The sequence below is a fragment of the Nannospalax galili genome, unplaced genomic scaffold, assembly GCF_000622305.1.
Source record: "Nannospalax galili isolate Female #2095 unplaced genomic scaffold, S.galili_v1.0 scaffold347, whole genome shotgun sequence".
Lineage (NCBI taxonomy): Eukaryota > Metazoa > Chordata > Mammalia > Rodentia > Spalacidae > Nannospalax > Nannospalax galili.
The window spans coordinates 1,088,298-1,108,086 of record NW_008355793.1 but is presented as its reverse complement, the minus strand read 5'-3'; the positions used below and the strand labels follow the sequence as shown (position 1 = coordinate 1,108,086).

Genomic DNA, 19,789 nt, shown 5'->3' with positions numbered 1-19,789 from the left:
AATATTGGCATTTCCCTATTAGGAATAATAAAATGAATTGAAGTGACATACAGCAGGGTATTGAGTATTGAGGCAAACGGAGTGACCCCAATGCCCCCAGCAATGCAGAGGCTAACTTCATAGTTCAGCGACTCCTCAAATGGACTTCCAAATGGTCCATCAATGTACAATCTGCAGAGAAGGCAGAAAAAAATTGGAAAAATGGAAATAAGTCATGTTAATTTTCTAAACATACCATGCATGCTGAGTCCAAATTCCAGGCATTGTGGTAGCTCAGGCCTTGTTTCATTATATCTCAAAGTTAAAGAGCCTAAAGGAATAAGCAGTTTTCCTTTCTAAACTCTAGAGAGTAAAACAAGTGCTTTGTTTTCTAAACATTCATTTTCTGAGGGAAATATTGACCAAAAGTTTACAAGATGTAAACAGAACTATTCTGTGTAAGGACCAGTTAAAGCTCTGCTCTTATTTCCCTGTTATATTTGACACAATTAAAATGTCAATTGCTTCACTATGTCTAAATTCGATAGTTTATCCCTTAATACCAAGTGCTGTGGCAAACACATCTACTTAGGTATGCAACAGAAAAATCATAGGAAGACACAAAGAATCCAACATTGCTCCTCCCCTTTCCCTAGATAAGTTCATAAGTATTTACAGGACTGAAGAATATCACAAAGTTGTCCTTATATGACTTATCCTTATATACTTAAGTGTGTGTGGGGGGGGTAACGCTTCCTTTACAGCAACAGAACTTGTGAATTGCCCACTTAATGTCCATCCTCAAAATAATGTTCTCAGTAACAGAACATTATTTTTATTTGGGGAAGCAAAGCATCCAGAAGAAACACTAAATTTCTCAAATTCTGTTCATCGGTTTTGACTGTGTGACTGTTTGGCTAATGCTGTACAAAATGAAGGTGTAACTGCAACAACAGGGAAGGCTCCTTATAAGAAGCTGACACAGTGGAAAGCTCTACCTCTCTTCACTCCTCCTTTGCTTCACCCATGAGGTCTGGAATTCATGGATGGTTGAAGTAGTTATCTGTGATCATTGTAGATTACTGCACTTTTTAAAAAATTTGTCATTTCAGGAATGTTGATAGGAAAAAAATAAACTCAGATACACTACATTTTATAGCTTTTTTCCCATTACCACTTTTCAAACAGTATCTGTATAGTGAGGCTTGTGTATATTTCATTTATGGTTGGAGGCCACTGCACCAGTAGATCAGCTAAGACTATGCACCTATCGGCTTCATGGTTAGATGCTTGTCAAACATTGTAAAATTCACGTAGAAATGGGCACTCCTTTGAACACCGGGTTCCAACGTCATTACTTATGGCTAATATCTGTTTTTACTGGGCTTTGTTTCTCACTTTCATTCAAATGACCATCCTTCCCAGACATCTGTGATCACATTGGGTCATCTGGCTAGTTTTGTCTCCTGAAATCCAAATGTGTGCAATATTTGCCACTTCTGGGGCAGGCTAATGTCATTTCCTATCTATGAGAACTAAAATTCATGAGTTGACCCAGAAATGGGAAACAGATTGAATCTGAGTCATCACTTGAAGGATGCAGTCTTAGAGATTCACTGAACCTACGGAAGATGCTGCATATGCAGGAAAGAGATTTGCTTAGTGATTCACCACATCTCAGGGCTGTTTCACTAGCTGTTCACACTGACAAAACTTACTACATCATGCATAATACACATATGTTATATATTCAGGGCTTATAGAGAAACTTACATAAGTGTTGCTTAAAAAAATGCTTTAATCTCAGCACTCGGGAGGCAGAGGCAGGACAATTTCTGTGAGTTCACAGCCAGCCTGGTCTACATAGTGAGTTCTAGGACAGCTGGGGCTACAGGAAGACCCTGTCTAAAAAAATGCCACATTTTTTAAAAATCAAAAGCTTTTTTACCTCAGGAAACAATATCTAAAATTGATATGCCTAATATAATGTTATGAATAGAACAGAAATTCAGGGAATACTAAATAAATTATATTATTACAGTATGTGAAATTCTTATTATGTTCACTTAAGTCACATCTTATACTTAGTCAATAAACATGGACTTTGTGTAAATTGTGTGATGCTGCTGCTTTTGATTCAAGAACAAAAACGGTTTCACATCTACCCTATGAAAGTTTTGTGTCTTCATCTAAAAACCACATTAAATGATTAGAGAACAAAAAGATTAATCGAATGCATTCGTCTTTTAAAAGAAGAAACTGTCTCTGCAAATGTCAGTAGTAAAATTGATACTGTATTTCATCATGCAAAAATGAGAGAATCATAAAAAAGACTTCTTTTTCGGTTGTCTGCCTCCAAACCAACACACCCTCCCTACTCCCGGCATAACTATTCTCTGGTGTTTTGTAACAGCTTTAAACAAGCACATTAGAACTTGGAGTCCTCGCCATTTACTAGGAATGAGATCACAGACAAACTACTTGTCCTCTCTAAACTCCAGTTCCTTTGTCTATAAAAAAGACAAGATATGATGACATGGAGAAATCCTGTTAGGAATTTCAGGATGCAACACAAATATCAGAGATACTTTTTGTTGTTGACATCAGTGTGCCCATGGTACATCACTAGCCAAGTGAGAGGTCCAGTGTGCATATAAGAAGTGGGATAAGCTAGGAATAAGGTGGGAATGATAGTTGGTCTGATAGATGTTGGAGAATCAATTGCTTTTCAGTTGAAATGCTTTTAATAATTTGTTAGTTGATATAACGAATCATAAAAATTATACATGTTAATGAGGTCCCATGTAATGTTTTGAAACATGAATATATTATGAAATACTTAAATCAGGTTAGTCATATCTATCTCAAATGTTTAATAGTTCATTGTAGTGAATACATTCAGAATCCTTTAATCTGTATTTTTATTTAAATATTTTATTTTTAGTATTTTCATTTTATGTGTATAAGTGTATTACATGTATGAAAGTGCACCCATGAATGCAATGCCTATGGAGGTGAGAAGAGGGAGTCTGAGCCCCTGGAACTGGAGTCACGGGACCACTGTCACCTACATGTGGGTGGTAGAACTGTACCTGGGTCCTCTTCAAGAACAGTCAGTGCTCCCAACCGCTGAGCCATCTCTCCAATTGTTGATCTATCTCTTTAGAGATAATTAAGCTCATAATTGCTACCTCTAGTCGCTGAAACATGCAATAGCACAGTGGGACTTCTTACTCCTGTTAACTGTAGTATATAGTCCATTAGTCAATCTCAACCCCTCCCAACCTCAGTATTTACAAACAATGGTAAATAGGAAGCATGATCATAAAATTGTTAGAAACTGATTACTTCCTAACATCTAGCTTTTGTTTTGTTTACCATCAAATAAGAATCCTAAATCTGCTGGGCTGGGCATAGTGGTGCCTATCTTTAATCCCAGTATTATAGGCAGAGACATAGGGATCTTTATGAGATTGACCCCAGCCTGATTTACGTAGCCTGTTCCAGATCAGCTGGAGCTACAGGGAGATGCTGTCTAAAAACCAAGATAAACCAAACCAAAACAACAACAAAATCAGAACTGTTTTCCACTGTTCTTACAAATGGTGATGGACATGAGATTCAGCTCAGCTAAGTTACAGTAAGAAGTTCTGGGGTTAGGTTCTGAGGACCACCATTAAAGGGAGTCTGGCTCCTCTTATACCCTTTGTTCTCTTTCCCACCCTGCCCAGTAGGATATAATGATAGAGCTATCCAATAGAGCTATCTTGACATCTTTACGGGGTGATGGGAGGAAAGCTGTGGGCACATCAGGTCTAATTTTCTGACATTATGCAAATATCAGCTGTCATTTATTTTGGTATTTTTGAATAAGGAAAATAATATCATTTTCATCATATTCAATCTACATTTTAATTTTAAGTACCAAATAAAGCTTTTAACATGGAGCCTAGTAGATAGAGTTACACAAACTTCATGATACTGTTAATAATAATAAAGCTTTATGATTTGTATATACTCATTTAATGTTGATGTAAATGTTTATTTTTAAAACTTATTTGTTTTTCTTTTAAAGATTCATTACTTTTTAATTTTTATTTATGTATGTGTGTGCTTGCATGAGTGCATATATAGCTGCCCTTGGTAGGCAGAAGAGGACGATGAATCCTCTGGAGCTGAAGTCACAGGGGGTTATGAGCCTCGCCACTGGGTGCTAGGATCCAAACTTCATTCCTCTGGTACAGTAGGGAGTGCTATGGACTTCTAAGCCAGCCCTCTCTTCATCCTTAATTGTATTTCTTCATCTCATCAATTTTCATTTCAAATAATTTTTAATTTAAAAAATGAATAACTATCTGAGTCTTACCTCAGAAACTCAGACAAAATAGTCTAAATAGAAACTCTTTATCTAACACTAATTTAGTACAGAATCTGTACTGATTATTCTACTATTATTTCAGAGTTAAAGAATAACTTTCAAAAGAAGTTAAAATGAATTTCTGTTTTATTCGAATGGGAATTAAAAGTCTAAAATGTCAAGTGATGTTTTTCAAGGCCACACTTCTATTTAGAGAAAAAAATGTTGCTAAATTCCTCGTAAGTCTGCCTCCCATATTCCTTTCCTTAATGATCAAGCATTAGTCATTCCTGTCAATTACCACTTATTTTGGTTAGGGCCGATATATTAAGGCTAATAAAGGGCAGTTAGTCCTAGATCATCCATCAGGTGTTAATTCTTTCTTCATCTGGGAAAAAATGGCTATGATTAACTGTTTCCCAGGTGAAGACAGTATTACTGTTTAGACCATTCCGGAGATGATTATAGCAGTACAAGTCATTAAAAAGAGGTATTGTTGTTTAGACCACTCAGGAGACAATTACATCAGTACAAGCCATAAAAAGAATTGAGGGAGTATTAAAGTCCAAGATGGACTTGAAAGCCTATCTTGCTTTAATGGTTCCCAGCACTGCATCAAAATTTCCTTTTAGTAACAGAAAGCTAGGCTATATGGCCAAGCTTTCTACTCACAGTTTAGTATGTCTGGGTAAAGTCTTCTGAGATTATGGCAGGTGATCCTGATATTGCTGGCCAAGGTGAAAAATTACAAATGGTGTCTTTACATACACCATGGGAGAGGCCCTTCAGACCAATAACGTCTGAATTAACACTTTGTAGAAGACTGGCTAAGTAACTCATGGTAGGCAGCAGTAGAGCTCTTGCCTACCAAGGAGGCACTGGATTTGACCCTTCCTCCGAGGTTTGGATTGTAATAGCAATGTAAGGAAAGAAATCTGACCAGAAAAATGTTAACATATCCTTGAAAGAAACCATTAATCAATTTATGGTCTGTAAAAGGCTTTTAACTGGCATTTTGGTGTTCATTTAAATAATGTATTGTACAAACGGTTTCTGAAGTCATGGATTAACTTTGATAACATTCCATTTGTATAGAGGTGAGAACACTGTAAATAATATTATGTTAACAAGGGGGGAGTTTCTACCCAAGAATATTAATTAGCATGGGATTTTAAAGATTTTTTTCTTTCAGTGCTGGAGGTCAAACATGTTAGATAGCACTCTACCACTGAAAAATATAGCCCAAATTTTAAAAATTATTTAATGAGAAAGAATTTTATGATACCTTCAAGGATCAGTTTCCAAATGAAAAACAAAGGGCCCAAAGCAAGCAAAGAGAACATACACTTGGGAGATGCCCGGTACTAGGTGACACATCTACAGTTAAATTCCTACAAAAAAGGCTCATGGAACATAGTAGAATAAGGGGTAGAGAGAGGGCTAATGCACCCCCTTAACTCTCACCAGTGAGGCTTCCATGTAAATCAGAGTGGATTACACACAAATGGCCTCAACCTGCCAAGCTTTGGAGAATAGGAGACTATAGAGTGTAGGATGGGACTCCCATATGTAACTTCATCCACCCATGTCTCAGGGACCATTGAGGAAGAAGAGGCAGAAAGACTGTAAGAGCCAGGGCTGGTTCATGAACCAATGAGGTGAAGTTTTCAAGGCCAGTGCAGACTTGCTCATGTGTACCTGGGCAGTGGTGGCATGCAATGCAGGACCCATATCAGCTCAATTAAACAAGGACCCAAAAGGGAGGTAAGGAATAGGTGGTGGGCCAGCACTAGATCAAGAACTATTTGAGACTGGTTGCTGCTCGGTGAGGGAGAGTACAACGACTGGATGGGCTGACTAGACTCCAGTGGGCACATTTACACTGAAGGACATTTGGGTATAAATACCTGAATGAATAGGACTCAATATGTATGGCAGAGTGCATGGAGTTAGTGGGGGGAGTATGGATAGGGGAGGGGTTCTGGATGTGAGCGGGAAATATTGTACGAAATTTTAAAAGCTCAATAATAAAAAACTTTTTAAAAAAGTCCCAAAGAGGAGAAAGAATAGTTCCCAATAACTTATCTTAAAAAAAAAACTAAAGTCATCTGAGTCTGAAAAGTCATTTTTTTCAGATGACAACAGGATGTGACAGAACCAGGTAAGTCACTAAATCCGAAAGACACCCTAAAACTAACTGCACATGCTTTTGTCTTCAAAAGCTCTTCCCCAGTGTCCCATGGTGTGAGCCTAACCTTCACTGGTAAAGGCGGCATGGCCCTTCTGGGACTAGGTCTTATCTGAGCCAGGACTAAGATTCTCTGTCACTTACCAAAATATCCTTGTTACTTGCCCATTAGCCTTGCTCTAAGTGCTTCTTGGTCTCTCTCTCTCTCTCTCTCTCTCTCTCTCTCTCTCTCTCTCTCTCCTCTCTCTCTTTCTCTCTCCCCCTCCCTCCCTCCCTCTCTCTCATAGAATCATTTGACTTTAGTGATTGCTAAACTTTTGCAGTTCCAAAGACAAGAGTTTCTATTTGTGAGTTCTTTAGAGTTGAATCCCAGGGGCCCTACAAGCTGCTACTATTAACTGAAAAGCTCCCCTCTGATACATTGCTTTCTTAGTTTTGAGAATATTGAGAATATTAGAAGTATTGGGAATCTTTCATTCCACATTCTCATAGGAAAATTACTATTTTATTTTTCTCTTGCCAGCTAGGAATTGGAGTATCATCTAGTAGGAAAGGCTGCAATTAGGGGATCAGAAGAGCAAAACAATAAATCTTTTTCGCTTTACATTGCACAAAGATTTATTTTATTTTAACTTATGTATGTTTGTATCTCTCTCTCTCTCTCTCTCTCTCTCTCTCTCTCTCTCTGGTGTGTGTGTACATGAGTGCAGGTGCATGTGGAAGTCAGAGGTGTCAGATTCCCTGGAACCATAGTTACAGGCAGTTTTGGGCCACCCAGTGTGGGTGCTGGGAATCAGACTTGGGGCACCTACTAGAGCACTACAAGCTCTTAACAGCTTTCACAGTAATTCTTTGTTGAAATTCATTATTAAAATATTCTATATACTGTGAAAATGTCATAAATAATTGTGGTTGTGGAAATTTCTAGAAGATCTCCCATATCACATAGGCAGTCATACAATAAAGAGGGCTTTGACCTGACTAGTCATCTCCAAACAGACTCTATCACTAGGTCATCTTAGGTAAAACACCTACACACTGTGGCTGTGTCCTGGAGTGCAGCACTAAAGCAGTCCCTGTGCAGAACCTGCATACTGCCCTGCGTGAGGTAAGGCTTGGATGTGAGAGAGTGCAGAGCAGAGCTAATAATGAGAACTGGGATGAAGATTCACAACCTCCCTTTATAAAGTGAGGATATTCCTGTCCTTTTCTTAAACATAATTATTTTGTACAATATAGAATTACACCAGATTCTTTTTAATACTAAAAGTAACATAAACAGGAAGCATCTAGTAATTTTTATTCAAAATATAGGAAAAAAGAAGAAGAAATGTACTCATATTGAATAATAAGAGCAGTCAAAAATTTGAAGTTATTCCCAAACACAGACCTCTCCCCTTCCTTTTTCCTTAGTCATCAGATAATTACCACTACATTCTGTTGACTGTGCTCCTAACATCCCAAGACATGTATCTGACAATTTCCAGTTACCACAGTATGGATCCTTTATGGCTTCCTATCTAAATATGAAACTTGACTAGAGATTGTGATGCCCTCAGGTCTTTCATGTCTCCCTCTCTTGCTCCATGGTATATCCATGAAAATGAAGATCAAACTATTTTCTCCTTTGCTTAAAGCTCTCTCTGAATCTCTGTTGTCATCACAACAAAGCCCAAGTTCCTTTAAATGGCAGAAAAGATCCTTCAATGATATGGATTGTCTTCAATTCTTTCTGTTCGTTCCTCTTGAGGGTGTCTATGGAGGTGTGTACCTCTCACAGTGTTCAGCTAGTTGGAAGCGAGTCCTCTTGTAGTCCAATGGCCTATATGCTCTTGGTTTTGACTAAAGAACCTCTCCTCTGGTCAATTTTACCCCAGGGGAAAAAAACTGTTGTATAAATTACTTAAATGGGCACATTCCTTTTCTTCTTCAGTATAATTCAGTATATTCCTCTTCATACATCTTAACATTAAACTCCAATTCTGCTTTTCCTCTAGTGGACTTTAGATCCTTCACAGGCATACATTATGTCCCAACCAACTGTTTGGTGAAAAATGCATCAAGATGTGCAAATAGAACAAAAATTGCTGAAGGAGAGAGATTGTCTAGAAATAGAACTAAAAACATTGCTAAAGGAGAAAAACTAAGATAGGCTAGATCAAGCCTGAGAAAGTCATCTGATGATTTGCAGTCTACAGATGTTACCCAATATAATTATTTGAAGTCATTTTTAAGCAGCCAATCAGAAATGAGATTGGGTTGGGACACTATTTTTATTGTCTAAACAATCAAGGTTGTTCTTTGGCAGGTAAGCCAAGGAACAATTCTGAATTCTGTCATAAATAATATTTCTCTTTACAGGCTAGCTACATAGCTGTTCAGAGGACTTAATCTTCATGGAAACAAAGTAGAAGTATTTTATTCTTGGATTTTCACAACATTTTGTACATATTGGGACTAAATCTTCCAGAGCTATTGAGTCACATATTTCTGGCTTAATTACTCAATTTAATTTCTGAATTAAATTATGTCAATTGTACTCAACCAATTTGCTTATCCAATCCACATTTTCAAGGATAGGAAAGTAATATTCTCCAGATATGTCAGAAACCTAAATCTTTCTGGCATAATGACAATAACAATAGTAAAGTTGAGCATTAGAAGTTGCAACTTTATCTCTCTTTCTTCTAACCTATAAATTCACATGTGTTTTTTATTAAGTGTACTTTCTTTCAAGTCATTCTTTTATTCTTTCTCACAATGGCCATATGTATGCAATGCTCTGAGAATGATGACAGAATGGATACTCCTGGCTTTGGCAAGAGGTCTAATGAGAGCTCATGAATTTAAGAATGTGATTGATGAACTTTGTTTTATTTTAGAATAATATTCTCTGGAAACATCAGGCTATGCTTTTCAAACGTCCTCCCCTTAATATCTCTCCCTCTCTCTTTTTCTATCTATTTCTCTCTCCCACTCTGTTTCACACAAGCATTTATTAATGAGTCAGTTTTTTTCTTCTTCATAAGTATTATTCACCTAAAAGACACATTTTATATTCTGCATTATTTGTTAGTTGTCTCTTGATAAGAAAACATTAAAGATTACAGAAAAACTATGCTACCTAACTAGAGATCCTACCTCAAATTCAAAGTAGCACAGCATAGTACCAGCGTACTATGAATCTATGCTGGATACGGTATGCTCCATAAATATTATCCTCTGTATGCAATATGGGGTATAGATTGTTTCTTGACTCATATCTTAGGTTTTAAGATAAGTTTCTCAAGGAAAAAAATTATATCTAATGATTCAGTAAGATTGCTTCTTGACAGATTTTAGGTTTTAAGATAAGTTTCTCAAGGAAACAATTTATATCTAATGATTCAGTAAAATAACTAGAAAAATGATAGAAAAACTGTGTAAATAAATATTCTTCCTTTCACTTAAAGAATAGAAAATAGAAAACTAGATGAGGGGTCACCCACAAAAGTCTCCACCCATCGATGACATAGCATCTGACAGAACTCAGCATAGAAGACACTTCTATAGGGGCCTCACTGCCTAGAGCAGTAACTCCCCAGTCACATCTCATTACACTTAGAAGCAGGGTTTTTTGCTTGGAACCATTTGTGAAAAGCCCCACACATTATATTGCAGAAGAGATCCCAAGTGGCTAGGCTGGATTACTTGAGAGTTTTCGAAACCCGATAAACAAATACAGTTCGTCTCCCTTGCATGAACCTCTGCCAGTGACTACCCTTTCCCTTCTCAATACCCAGCCAACTCTTGTTGCTTACTTGGGGTAACTTCTAGATCGAATGAATGGCAGAATCTCAGAGTCTTGGTTAGATGGAGGCAGTAGTAAATCTCGTAATCGTTCTGTCAAAAGAAAAATAAGCATCAACTGTGCAGAAGTAAATCATGAGAATAATTTCAAAATAGAATGAGCTTTCTATTATTTCTTAGACAGTAATCCCCAATTATATATATGTACATATGTACATACATATGTGTGTATCTTCTTAATGCTTACATATTCTTTTGTTAAAATAATATAGTAAATATTTTTATTATAAACTGATAAAATCATTTAATTAGAAAACAGCACATGTAATACCAATTAAAAATTACAAGAGATGCAGGGTTCACATCTTTTCATGATGCATGTATGTCATTGTCAGAAAATGGCATCATAAGATCAATATTAGGACAAAATAAATTATTCCGTATTTCTCATAATGCAATATGAGAAATAACTTTTGAGCAATTTAGAGTTATCTTTGAAATGTAAAATTTAATTCACTATTGCCCAGTATTTCCATTCCCAGGTCTATATCCTGTAGCAACTTTCACATGTATCTTAGAGACTCAGTAAGAGGATACCCATAGCAAAAGTTTTCATGACAATATACATGGAGATAACTAAAATTCTCATAAATGTTAAGTATGAACAATTTGTGCTATATCCATACAATACCATAGTAAATAAAGAGAATTAACTGTTTTCACTCACAAAGAAAAATAGTGAATCATGTTAACATAATGTTGAGTGGAAAAATAAAAAAAAACTTTCACATTTTAATTTAATTGAGTTAGTGCATTGTTTTAGTATATAAACAAAAAGAACAGAAAGAAAACCCCAAACACCAATGATGCACTCAAATCAGGTAGTGGTTAACTTTTAGGAGGGGGTAGTGTGAGGCAATAAAAGAGAAGCAAATAGATCATCATAACGCTTATTGTTTCACATATAGTAAATATATTATCATGACAAAATTGTTAATGTATCATAGATGTTAGCTACATTATCATGATGGATGAATGAGGACCCAGAGGTGTAGAAGTGCGGCCTGAACAACCTGCTCATACACGCTGCAAACGTGCCAAAAACATCTGGCTGAGGCAAACCTGTGTTCTGCCAAAAGACAGAGATGGCTGACGTGAAAAAGGCCTGGTACAGAGAGCCAGTGAGGAACAGACAGGACCTATCAATGGACCAATGGGACACCGTGAGGGGGGATATAAGGGAGCCCCATATCTGCAATAAATGAGTCTGCAGCTGCTTGCACTGCCTGCTTCTCACCTGACTCACGTAGTCTGTGTCCTGACTCTGAGCGGACTCTACCCTCGCCTGGGAGGGCCCTAGGACACCCGCAACACAGAGGAATCAAATGAGACTGGGTCATGGACCAAGATTCAAATTAATAAAATTCAGAGCATATTAAGTTCTCAATGAAGGCAAGAAGGAGAAAGGATGAGAAGGAAGGGGGAAGGGAGGAGCAATATCTAATGATGCCTTAGAAATGTTTCCCTTGCCTGGTTGCATTGCAGAGAAACTTACCCACTCTAATGCTGACCTTCTGTTCCTAAGACTAGATGCTCATTACCTCTAACATCACTCTAAAGAGAAGCTTCTGATTAGTCCATTTTTTCTCTTTCTCTTGCCACATGTAGACTCACAGGTCCCATGTCACAGGTCAACTACAAACCAATCGTAAGCTTTCACAAACTATACCACATGCTTTTAATTGTCATATGTATTTGTCCACTCACTCTCTTCAAGAAGACAGGCTTTATGTAAAAAAGACTCATAAGATTATATGTTACATATGAAGATGCTAATTAAATATGTGTCAAAAGAGTATTTCCAACCTCTCTTTTCACTGTGGAGAGAAAACTGGTTGGCAAGGCAAATCTCCAGCCTCAGTAGAGAAGTGTCAAGAGGCAAACAGGAAATCAAGGGAAATCCATCCTTGACCAAGTTACACAGTCACCTGAGGGGAGTGCTGAAACTCCTATGTTGCAGTAAGTCCATCAACCCTGAAGGAGCAGTTTTCACAATATACTAAAAATCTATACCATGATGAGAATTGTTACTTCCTAGTTACTGAAACTAAGACGGTAGGTCACTCATAGAAGACTACAAGGTATTACTGAGAAGTAGGGCACACAATTTATATTAATATATTGATTCAAAGTGATTTCACTGGCTTCTATTTTGATTTTTTATTTTGTCCCTCAGATAGTTCTTACAATAAAGTTCAGGTGGAAGTAGTAAGCTACAAAATATGGATGATTTTAGTTTTCTCCTGAAGTTTGAGATCTAAGACAAGAATGTATTTTCCCCTATTTTACTTACTTTTAAATTTAAATTCACAATTAAAAAAATATTTTATTTATTATTTTTATTTTATGTATATGAGTATATTGCCTGAATGTAAGTGCAACTGTGCTGTGCAGTGCCTACAAGAGTCAGAAGAGGGCATCAGATCCCCTGGAACATGAGTTACGGATAGTTGTTAGCCATCATGTAGATGCTGGTAACTGAACCTGGGTCCTCTGCAAGAGCAACCAGTGCTCTTAAACTCTGAGCTATCATCTCTCCAGCCCTGAGTTTACACTTAAAAAATAAATAAATAAGTAAATAAATAAATAAATAAATAAATAAATAAATAAATAATAAATCAGCCACGTGTGGTCGTGCATGCCTTTAACCCCAGCACTAGGAAAGCAGAGGCAGGCAGATTTCTGTGAAATTGAGTTCAGCCTGGTCTACATAGCAAGATACAGGCCAGCTAGGGCTACAGGGAGACTCTGTCTCACAAAGAAAATATTAGATCATATCATTGGCTAGTAAGTTATTATCTTTCAACTAAGAAATTAATGTTTCTTCCAGGGAAATGCCTAGTAAATTCTGATGATTCATGGTCTTACCTAAAGTCCATTTACTAGACTGTGCGGCGTCTACTACACAGGTGGTTTGCATTGCTAACCCTCTTTAGCTATGTTTTCCACTTAGATCTTTTCTAACACAGTTCCTGAAGGAAAACAATCCATACCTAACAGAAAAAAAAATCTGTATCAGTTATGATACATATGGGAGTGAAAAGGCTAAACTAAAATTTAGTTCAGGATTCCAAAACTTTCTTAAAGGCAAAGAAAACTAAGAATTTAATGTGCACAAGCATATTCTAGTATTTTGTTTCCCCAGGGTTAGGCTTGTCACTTTTTACATAATCTCCGAAGACACCTGATCATAAATCTGGAGGGGAAAAAAACTCTGGCTATAATATATTGATAAGATAAAAATATACATGCATAAAAGCAAAAAAAATGCAAAAAATTTAGTAAACATTATAAGTAAACATTAAGGAAAGTCTTTATTCAGCTACCACAACTGTCTAGAAAAGTGCGTGTGTACATAAAAAAATCTGCAGATCACTTTGAGTTTGGCCTTTTCCAAGCTTATATTTTTAAAATTATATGAATAAATTACTAAATATGACCAGGTTATTTTCTTATTTGGGTATATTCCCTTACTATTTTGCTTCATTTTTTTAATGAGAATAAAGGCAAACTGATTGTGATTCTTCTCTAGTCTCAGATCTCTATCTCATTCTATTTGATTTGGGAGAAAAACATCAAAATAATTTGATTTTTTTATTTGCTAAGGGGAAAAAAGTAAAATGCTACGTCTCTTGCAGCAAAATGTCAGACTCAATGATCTGCATCCTCAACAGGCCCAAATTATTTCTTAAGAAAATGGCAGCATCATCCACTAGGAGAGTTCAGGCCTTTCACCGGGCTTCCCTGAACAAGTTCCTAAAGCCACTGACGAGAACCAGAGCATTTTCTGCAAAGTGATATCATAATGAGCTACCTAAGGATGTGGTAATGTCTGAAGGTACCTTTTGTACTAAGGAGATTCCTTAATTAACACAAGCTTCTATGGACTTTCCGCTACATTTTCTGTCTTAACCAACAACCCTAGAACATACTGTGTACAATCATATTAATATGGATACCTTTGACAATCAATTATGAGACACTACAGTTAATTACCCAAAAAATAGAGATAAGAAAAATAAAATAGTCTTTCCAAATTATGAAAGAAATCTTTTGGAATATTTACTGTGATCCAGTTGCATGTCATCCTTGGGGGAAAATGATCAATCATCTAATTATCCCCAATACACAGGATATAAAATGTAACAGGGATTTATGTAATGACAACAAAAAACATGTAAATTTATTTCTGCTGCGAGAATAAAATATTTCCATCACTATGAAAAATGAAGAAAAAAGAAAAAATAATAATTTGAGAAAAAATCTGGTACTAATAAATGCTATTTCTTTGTAATTTAAAGTCCTCGGATTATAGAACCCACCTGGTTCTTCCCTCAGTATCAGGCTAAGAAAGAACAGGTTTGCTGAGTGATCCTGTCACATAGGTTTAAAACCTAAAGTCGCTATGTTCCTGCAGGTGGTCTTATTTTCCTATCTGCCTCTTCCTTGTCTTATTGTCTTTTTTATGAAAATAAATACTGCAAGTATGTTGAGTACTTGACAGCCATATGCAAGGAAAAAAAGTCAGATAAAATATCTCTCAGGAGTTCTTCACATTTCTATTATTACATAAACATTTTCTCTTCTTTTTCTTAATGCTCATATTGCACCTAATTTTCCAGTTTAATTCTTTTGACTTATTTATATTTATTACACATGTATAAAAGATTTTTCTGCTTGTAAGTAAGTGTACCACATGCATGCAAACCCACAGAGGCCAAAAGAGGGCATCAGATCCCCTTGACTTGGAGTTAAGTGCTCTTGTTAGCCACTATCTGGGTGTGGGGAGCAGAACCCTAGTCCTCTGGAAGAGAAGACAGTATTCTTAACTGCAGAGTCATCTCTCCAGCCTCCTAACTTTCCAGTTTTAATTTTTCTTTTCAAAAAGTATCAAAATCAAATATTTAAAAATATTAAAACTCCCATGAAACATTTGACCCTTAGTTATAAAAATAACTGGAATAAGCCAGACATAGTGGTATACATCTGTAACACTAATATTTGGGAGGCCGAGGCAGGAGAATTTCAAATAAGAAACGAGCTATGGCTACACAGTGAGACTCTGTTTGAATACATAAAAAATATTTTACTTTATTTTATTTTTGGTCTTTTAGAAACAGGGTCTCCCTGTAGGCCCAGCTGTCCTGGAACTCACTATGTAGACCAGGCTGGCCTTGAACTCACAGAGCTCTGCCTTCCTCTGCCTCCTGAGTGCTGGGATTAAAGGTGTGTGCCACCACACCAAACCATAATAAATAATTTTAGAAAGCAAAATTAACTGGAGACATATAACAAGTAGTATTAGAAGTTATGTTGTGAGGAAATACACCCTAGCTCCAGACAATGTAAAATTGTTTATAAAATAGTTTTATCATGATACTTAACTATTTTATTTTATAACAAATGCTAAAAATATTTTATTATTTATATAGAAAGTATTATGTATTAATGTCATTGTTGGTATTAAGAGCTACTGAATTGCACTTCTCTTCCTGAGAGATATCTCCAGAGAAGACTGACATGTGTGAAAGTTAGAGGGGGTGGGGTGACACAACTGTCGAGACCTGAATGTTAGAGAGGCATTCCAATGAGCTGAAGACCTGATTGAAAAAGAAGTCTGAGGAAAGCAGTTTGTGGGGTTTATGACCTGCTGCTTTCTGAGTGAGTATGTCTATTGCTGCTGCCATCCTCTGTCTACATCAAACCCACTTTTTTTACCCTTTGGTTATGGCATCAACACAAGCAACTTTCCTGTGACTTTTCAGCTCTGGATTGGAACTATTGAGCTTGCTGGACTGTTCAACTATTTGGTTCCTTACCTCTCTAGATAATCGTTGGCTTATCCAGACTCTGTGGTGTAAGTCAATCCAAAATTTCTCATTTTACAATGTATCTATGTGTCTTCTGTCTATCTACTATTTATCCTATCTATCTATCTATCTATCTATCTATCTATCTATCTATCATCTATCTATCTATCTATCTATCTTTCTATGTATCAATCTATCATCATCTATCTATTTATTTATCTTTCTATCTATGTCTATCAATCATCTATCTATGTATCATCTATCTATCTGTCTGTCTGTCTATATCTATCTATCTATCTATCTATCATCTATCTATCAATCATCTGTCTATCTCCCCCAAATTTCCCTTCAAAGGATGACTCATTGCTGAGCTGCAGAGAATAAAGAAGGGGGTCACCCTCAGGCTTAAACTCCTTCTGGTTTAGCCTCATGTGTAAAGGCAATGGTTTCCCAGAGTGACTTACACCCCATGAACAGACAAGGAAGAAAAATTTTAGTCCTACACAGGCAGCTCTGATGATCAATATTTGCTCTACAGTTTGCATCAGTTTATCAGAGTTGGACTGAATATGGATAACAGTTGTTCAACAGCCTCTACCCAATAACACTTCATTCTTCCTATCAAGGTGTTGATCCCTAATAAGCAAGTTATATTAAAAAAAAATTTCCCAACATCAGCTTCTAAGGAATATAACTTGTAGAAGATGAGACTTACAGACTTCTCTGTACTGAGAGATTCTCCATGTTCTTTGCCAATACTAGGTAAGACACACATATACATGATTAAATAGCAATAAAGTACTTCTACTTTTTTCTGCTTGAACCAGATGTTTCATGAATAGCACCTCCATTGTATAGCACATGCTCACTGTTAAATAAAATCTGATACAGGTACCTTGGGACTGGTAACACTGTGTGGTATGGTCTAATGGTAGGCAAAATACAGTTTTGTATGCTTCTGCAAGGTGATATAAATCATTTCAGTGACAGGATAAAAAGGTAATACTTAGTAAAAAAAAAAAAAAACCTAAATATTGATCTTTATCTTTTCTCAGGAAATACGGTAAAAACATGTGATGCACACGCAAGTTCATCAGTATTTGTCATCCAGGATTTCACCAAACAGAAATATTCAGATATGTACAAGGTAGATCAATTGTTACTGAAAAATACATGATGCTATGAAAACTATCCAGAAATGACCGCTTAAGACACAGATATACAGAGATGGGATGGATGACAATGCCACAAACAAAACACAAAACTGGAATGTAACTAAGATCCAAGTACGCATTGGTAGCTAAAGGTAGCTGCTTGTCCAAGACAACAAAACAATTAAAATCCCATAGTACTTGTTCAAAAATCATTATTAGTAAACTGCAAAGTAGAAATGAGGAGAGCGTGCATTTTACCTGTCCACAAACATCAGAGACTCCCTGCTAGAATGCTCCCACCAACAGTCCAGATCAATATTCTCAGTAGGAAGGCACCCTTGCTCCAACTCCCAGGTCCACTGGGTATCTTTATTAGCTTATATTTCAGGTGATGAAGCACAGACATTGTCTACTTGTAGCCCCATCTGACCTGCAACTTGCTATGTAGACCAGGGTGGATTCCATCTTACAGAGCTCTACCTGCTTCTGCCTCCTGAGTACTGGGATTAAAGGCATGTGCTACTATACCCAGCATAACTCTGCATTTTTAAAATAAACATTAAAAACTCCATCAGAATGAAAGTTCTTCTTTCTCATTTCACTATGTAATCATGTTTCCAAACATAGCACATGAAGGAATTCTTCACCCTAGAAGGTAAGCTCCTCATCTTAGAAACAGAAGAAACAGAGATTGCCATGTTCCAATTAGTGAGATAGGAGCTGAATGTGACAATCTAACATTTCTTAATACAAATATAAAAGAATGGGGTCAAAGCTTGGAAAGTAAAGAATAAACAGTTACACATAATTAATGATAAATTTAATAACAGCAATAAACATATTGAATTCTAAAGCAGTAAGTTAAAAAGGATCAAGAAGGACAGCAATATAAAGGAAGGTGGTGTAGAAAAGATTTCTTTTAACCAAAATGAGAGGAAAATAGAAAATAAATCATGGCGAAAATGGAGATGACATAGATAGAGTTCTGATAGTAGTTACTTATTTATTCCAATTGTGTATTCTGGGATCCAGGAAATCAGCATGAGGTGCAATCAGGGGCTCACTGGAAATACATATGTTGATAATGAGCTAAGCCAAAACTCCATTGATTTCCCGTAAGTCGCTGCTGGTACTACTTGAGACGTTAGGCTCACCCCAGATTAGATATTTCTTTGTCCCAAATGCAGTTGACCTGCTAAGTTGCTGTGGGTGACTTTGGGAAAGGTTTAAAGTTTAGTTACTAGCATGTAAAAGGGCTTTTTTCAAAAGGACTTTCATTGAAGGGAATCAGAATATATAACTAGCTCAAGTTTTAGAACCAGACAAGAACTAAAACTCTCTATTGAGATGATTCGAAGCATTCTTGGTTGGCCAGTTCTAGAGTTTTATTTACACCAGTCAAGTAAGAGTTTATTAAGCTTCCCATTTATCTGAATCTTAAATGACTGCTCCATCTGTTATATTGCACCAAAGCAAATAATTCAGGTCACCATGATCTCTCACTTATTCCCACTTACTGGAAGTTCTATTTGTTGACAGCCTAGCTCACTGCAATTATTCTCAGATTGAAATTCTCACAGCCTTTATTAAAAAGTGCCTTCATAAAAATTTAGCTACGGTTTTGATAAGAAATTCTGCATAATAAAATTTCTTCATCATGCCAGTCTTTCTAAGGTGTTGAGCAACTTCATCTACAATATATCTAGTAAGTTCAAAGTCTGTAGCCTACATAACAATCAAGAATGAATATTACTAAGTGTTTGAGACAAAAGAAAATCAACATATTGTTTTATGGACATCATTTTAAGTCTTTGTATTTATGTCCTCTTTAAAATTTAAATTTTGGTATTTATCTAAAAGCAATATGTTTTTCATATAGATGTAGCTGTCCCCATTTCCACATGTAAATGTATCTTTGAGTGCAACTGTACTTCACATTCCTCACATTACAACTTTTGGAAAATTGTCTATCCCTTCAACCCTGAGGAAGAAGGCAGAGCAGTGTGGGGACAAAACCTCACATACACACATGCCACCAGAAAGAGACGGTCCAAATTAACTTTTCAAAAAACCACAAGAAGAATTATTAAACATATAAATTGAAATGTACACAATAAGAAATTTTCAGAAACATCAGATCACATACTTAAAAAGGAGAAACATGTATTACTGAAAGACACATAGACTATAAATAAATGCTAAATTTACATTCTGCTAGTCTACAAGCTCAGAAAAGTTAACTTTACTGAACTTTCCGGTAATTAAGAAACCAAAGAACAGTCAGGTGTGGTGATGTAGTGCCTTTAATCCCAGTATTTGGGAGTCAGAGGCAGGAAGATCTCTGTAAGATGGAGGCCAGCCAGTTCTACATAGCAAGTTCCAGGCCAGCTGGGGCTACAGGGAGACCTCAAGAAAAAAGACCCCATGTCACCAAGAAAGCTGAAAGAAAGAA

The 19,789-nt window shown here is 36.4% G+C and overlaps 1 protein-coding gene across 3 annotated transcripts in view; it reads right to left on the bottom strand.

Annotated features, from left to right (window-relative positions):
• The window catches only part of Nox4 (NADPH oxidase 4), a 161,257-nt gene that overhangs the window by 18,326 nt on the left and 123,142 nt on the right, over positions 1-19,789 (bottom strand). For all 3 annotated transcript variants that reach the window (XM_029556406.1, XM_029556407.1, XM_008853620.2), the window contains 2 exons: positions 10,325-10,406; positions 52-171 (listed from right to left, as the gene is read on the bottom strand). In XM_029556406.1, coding sequence (XP_029412266.1) covers positions 52-171; positions 10,325-10,406 — 202 coding nt within the window. The remainder of the gene's footprint in view (positions 1-51; positions 172-10,324; positions 10,407-19,789) is intronic.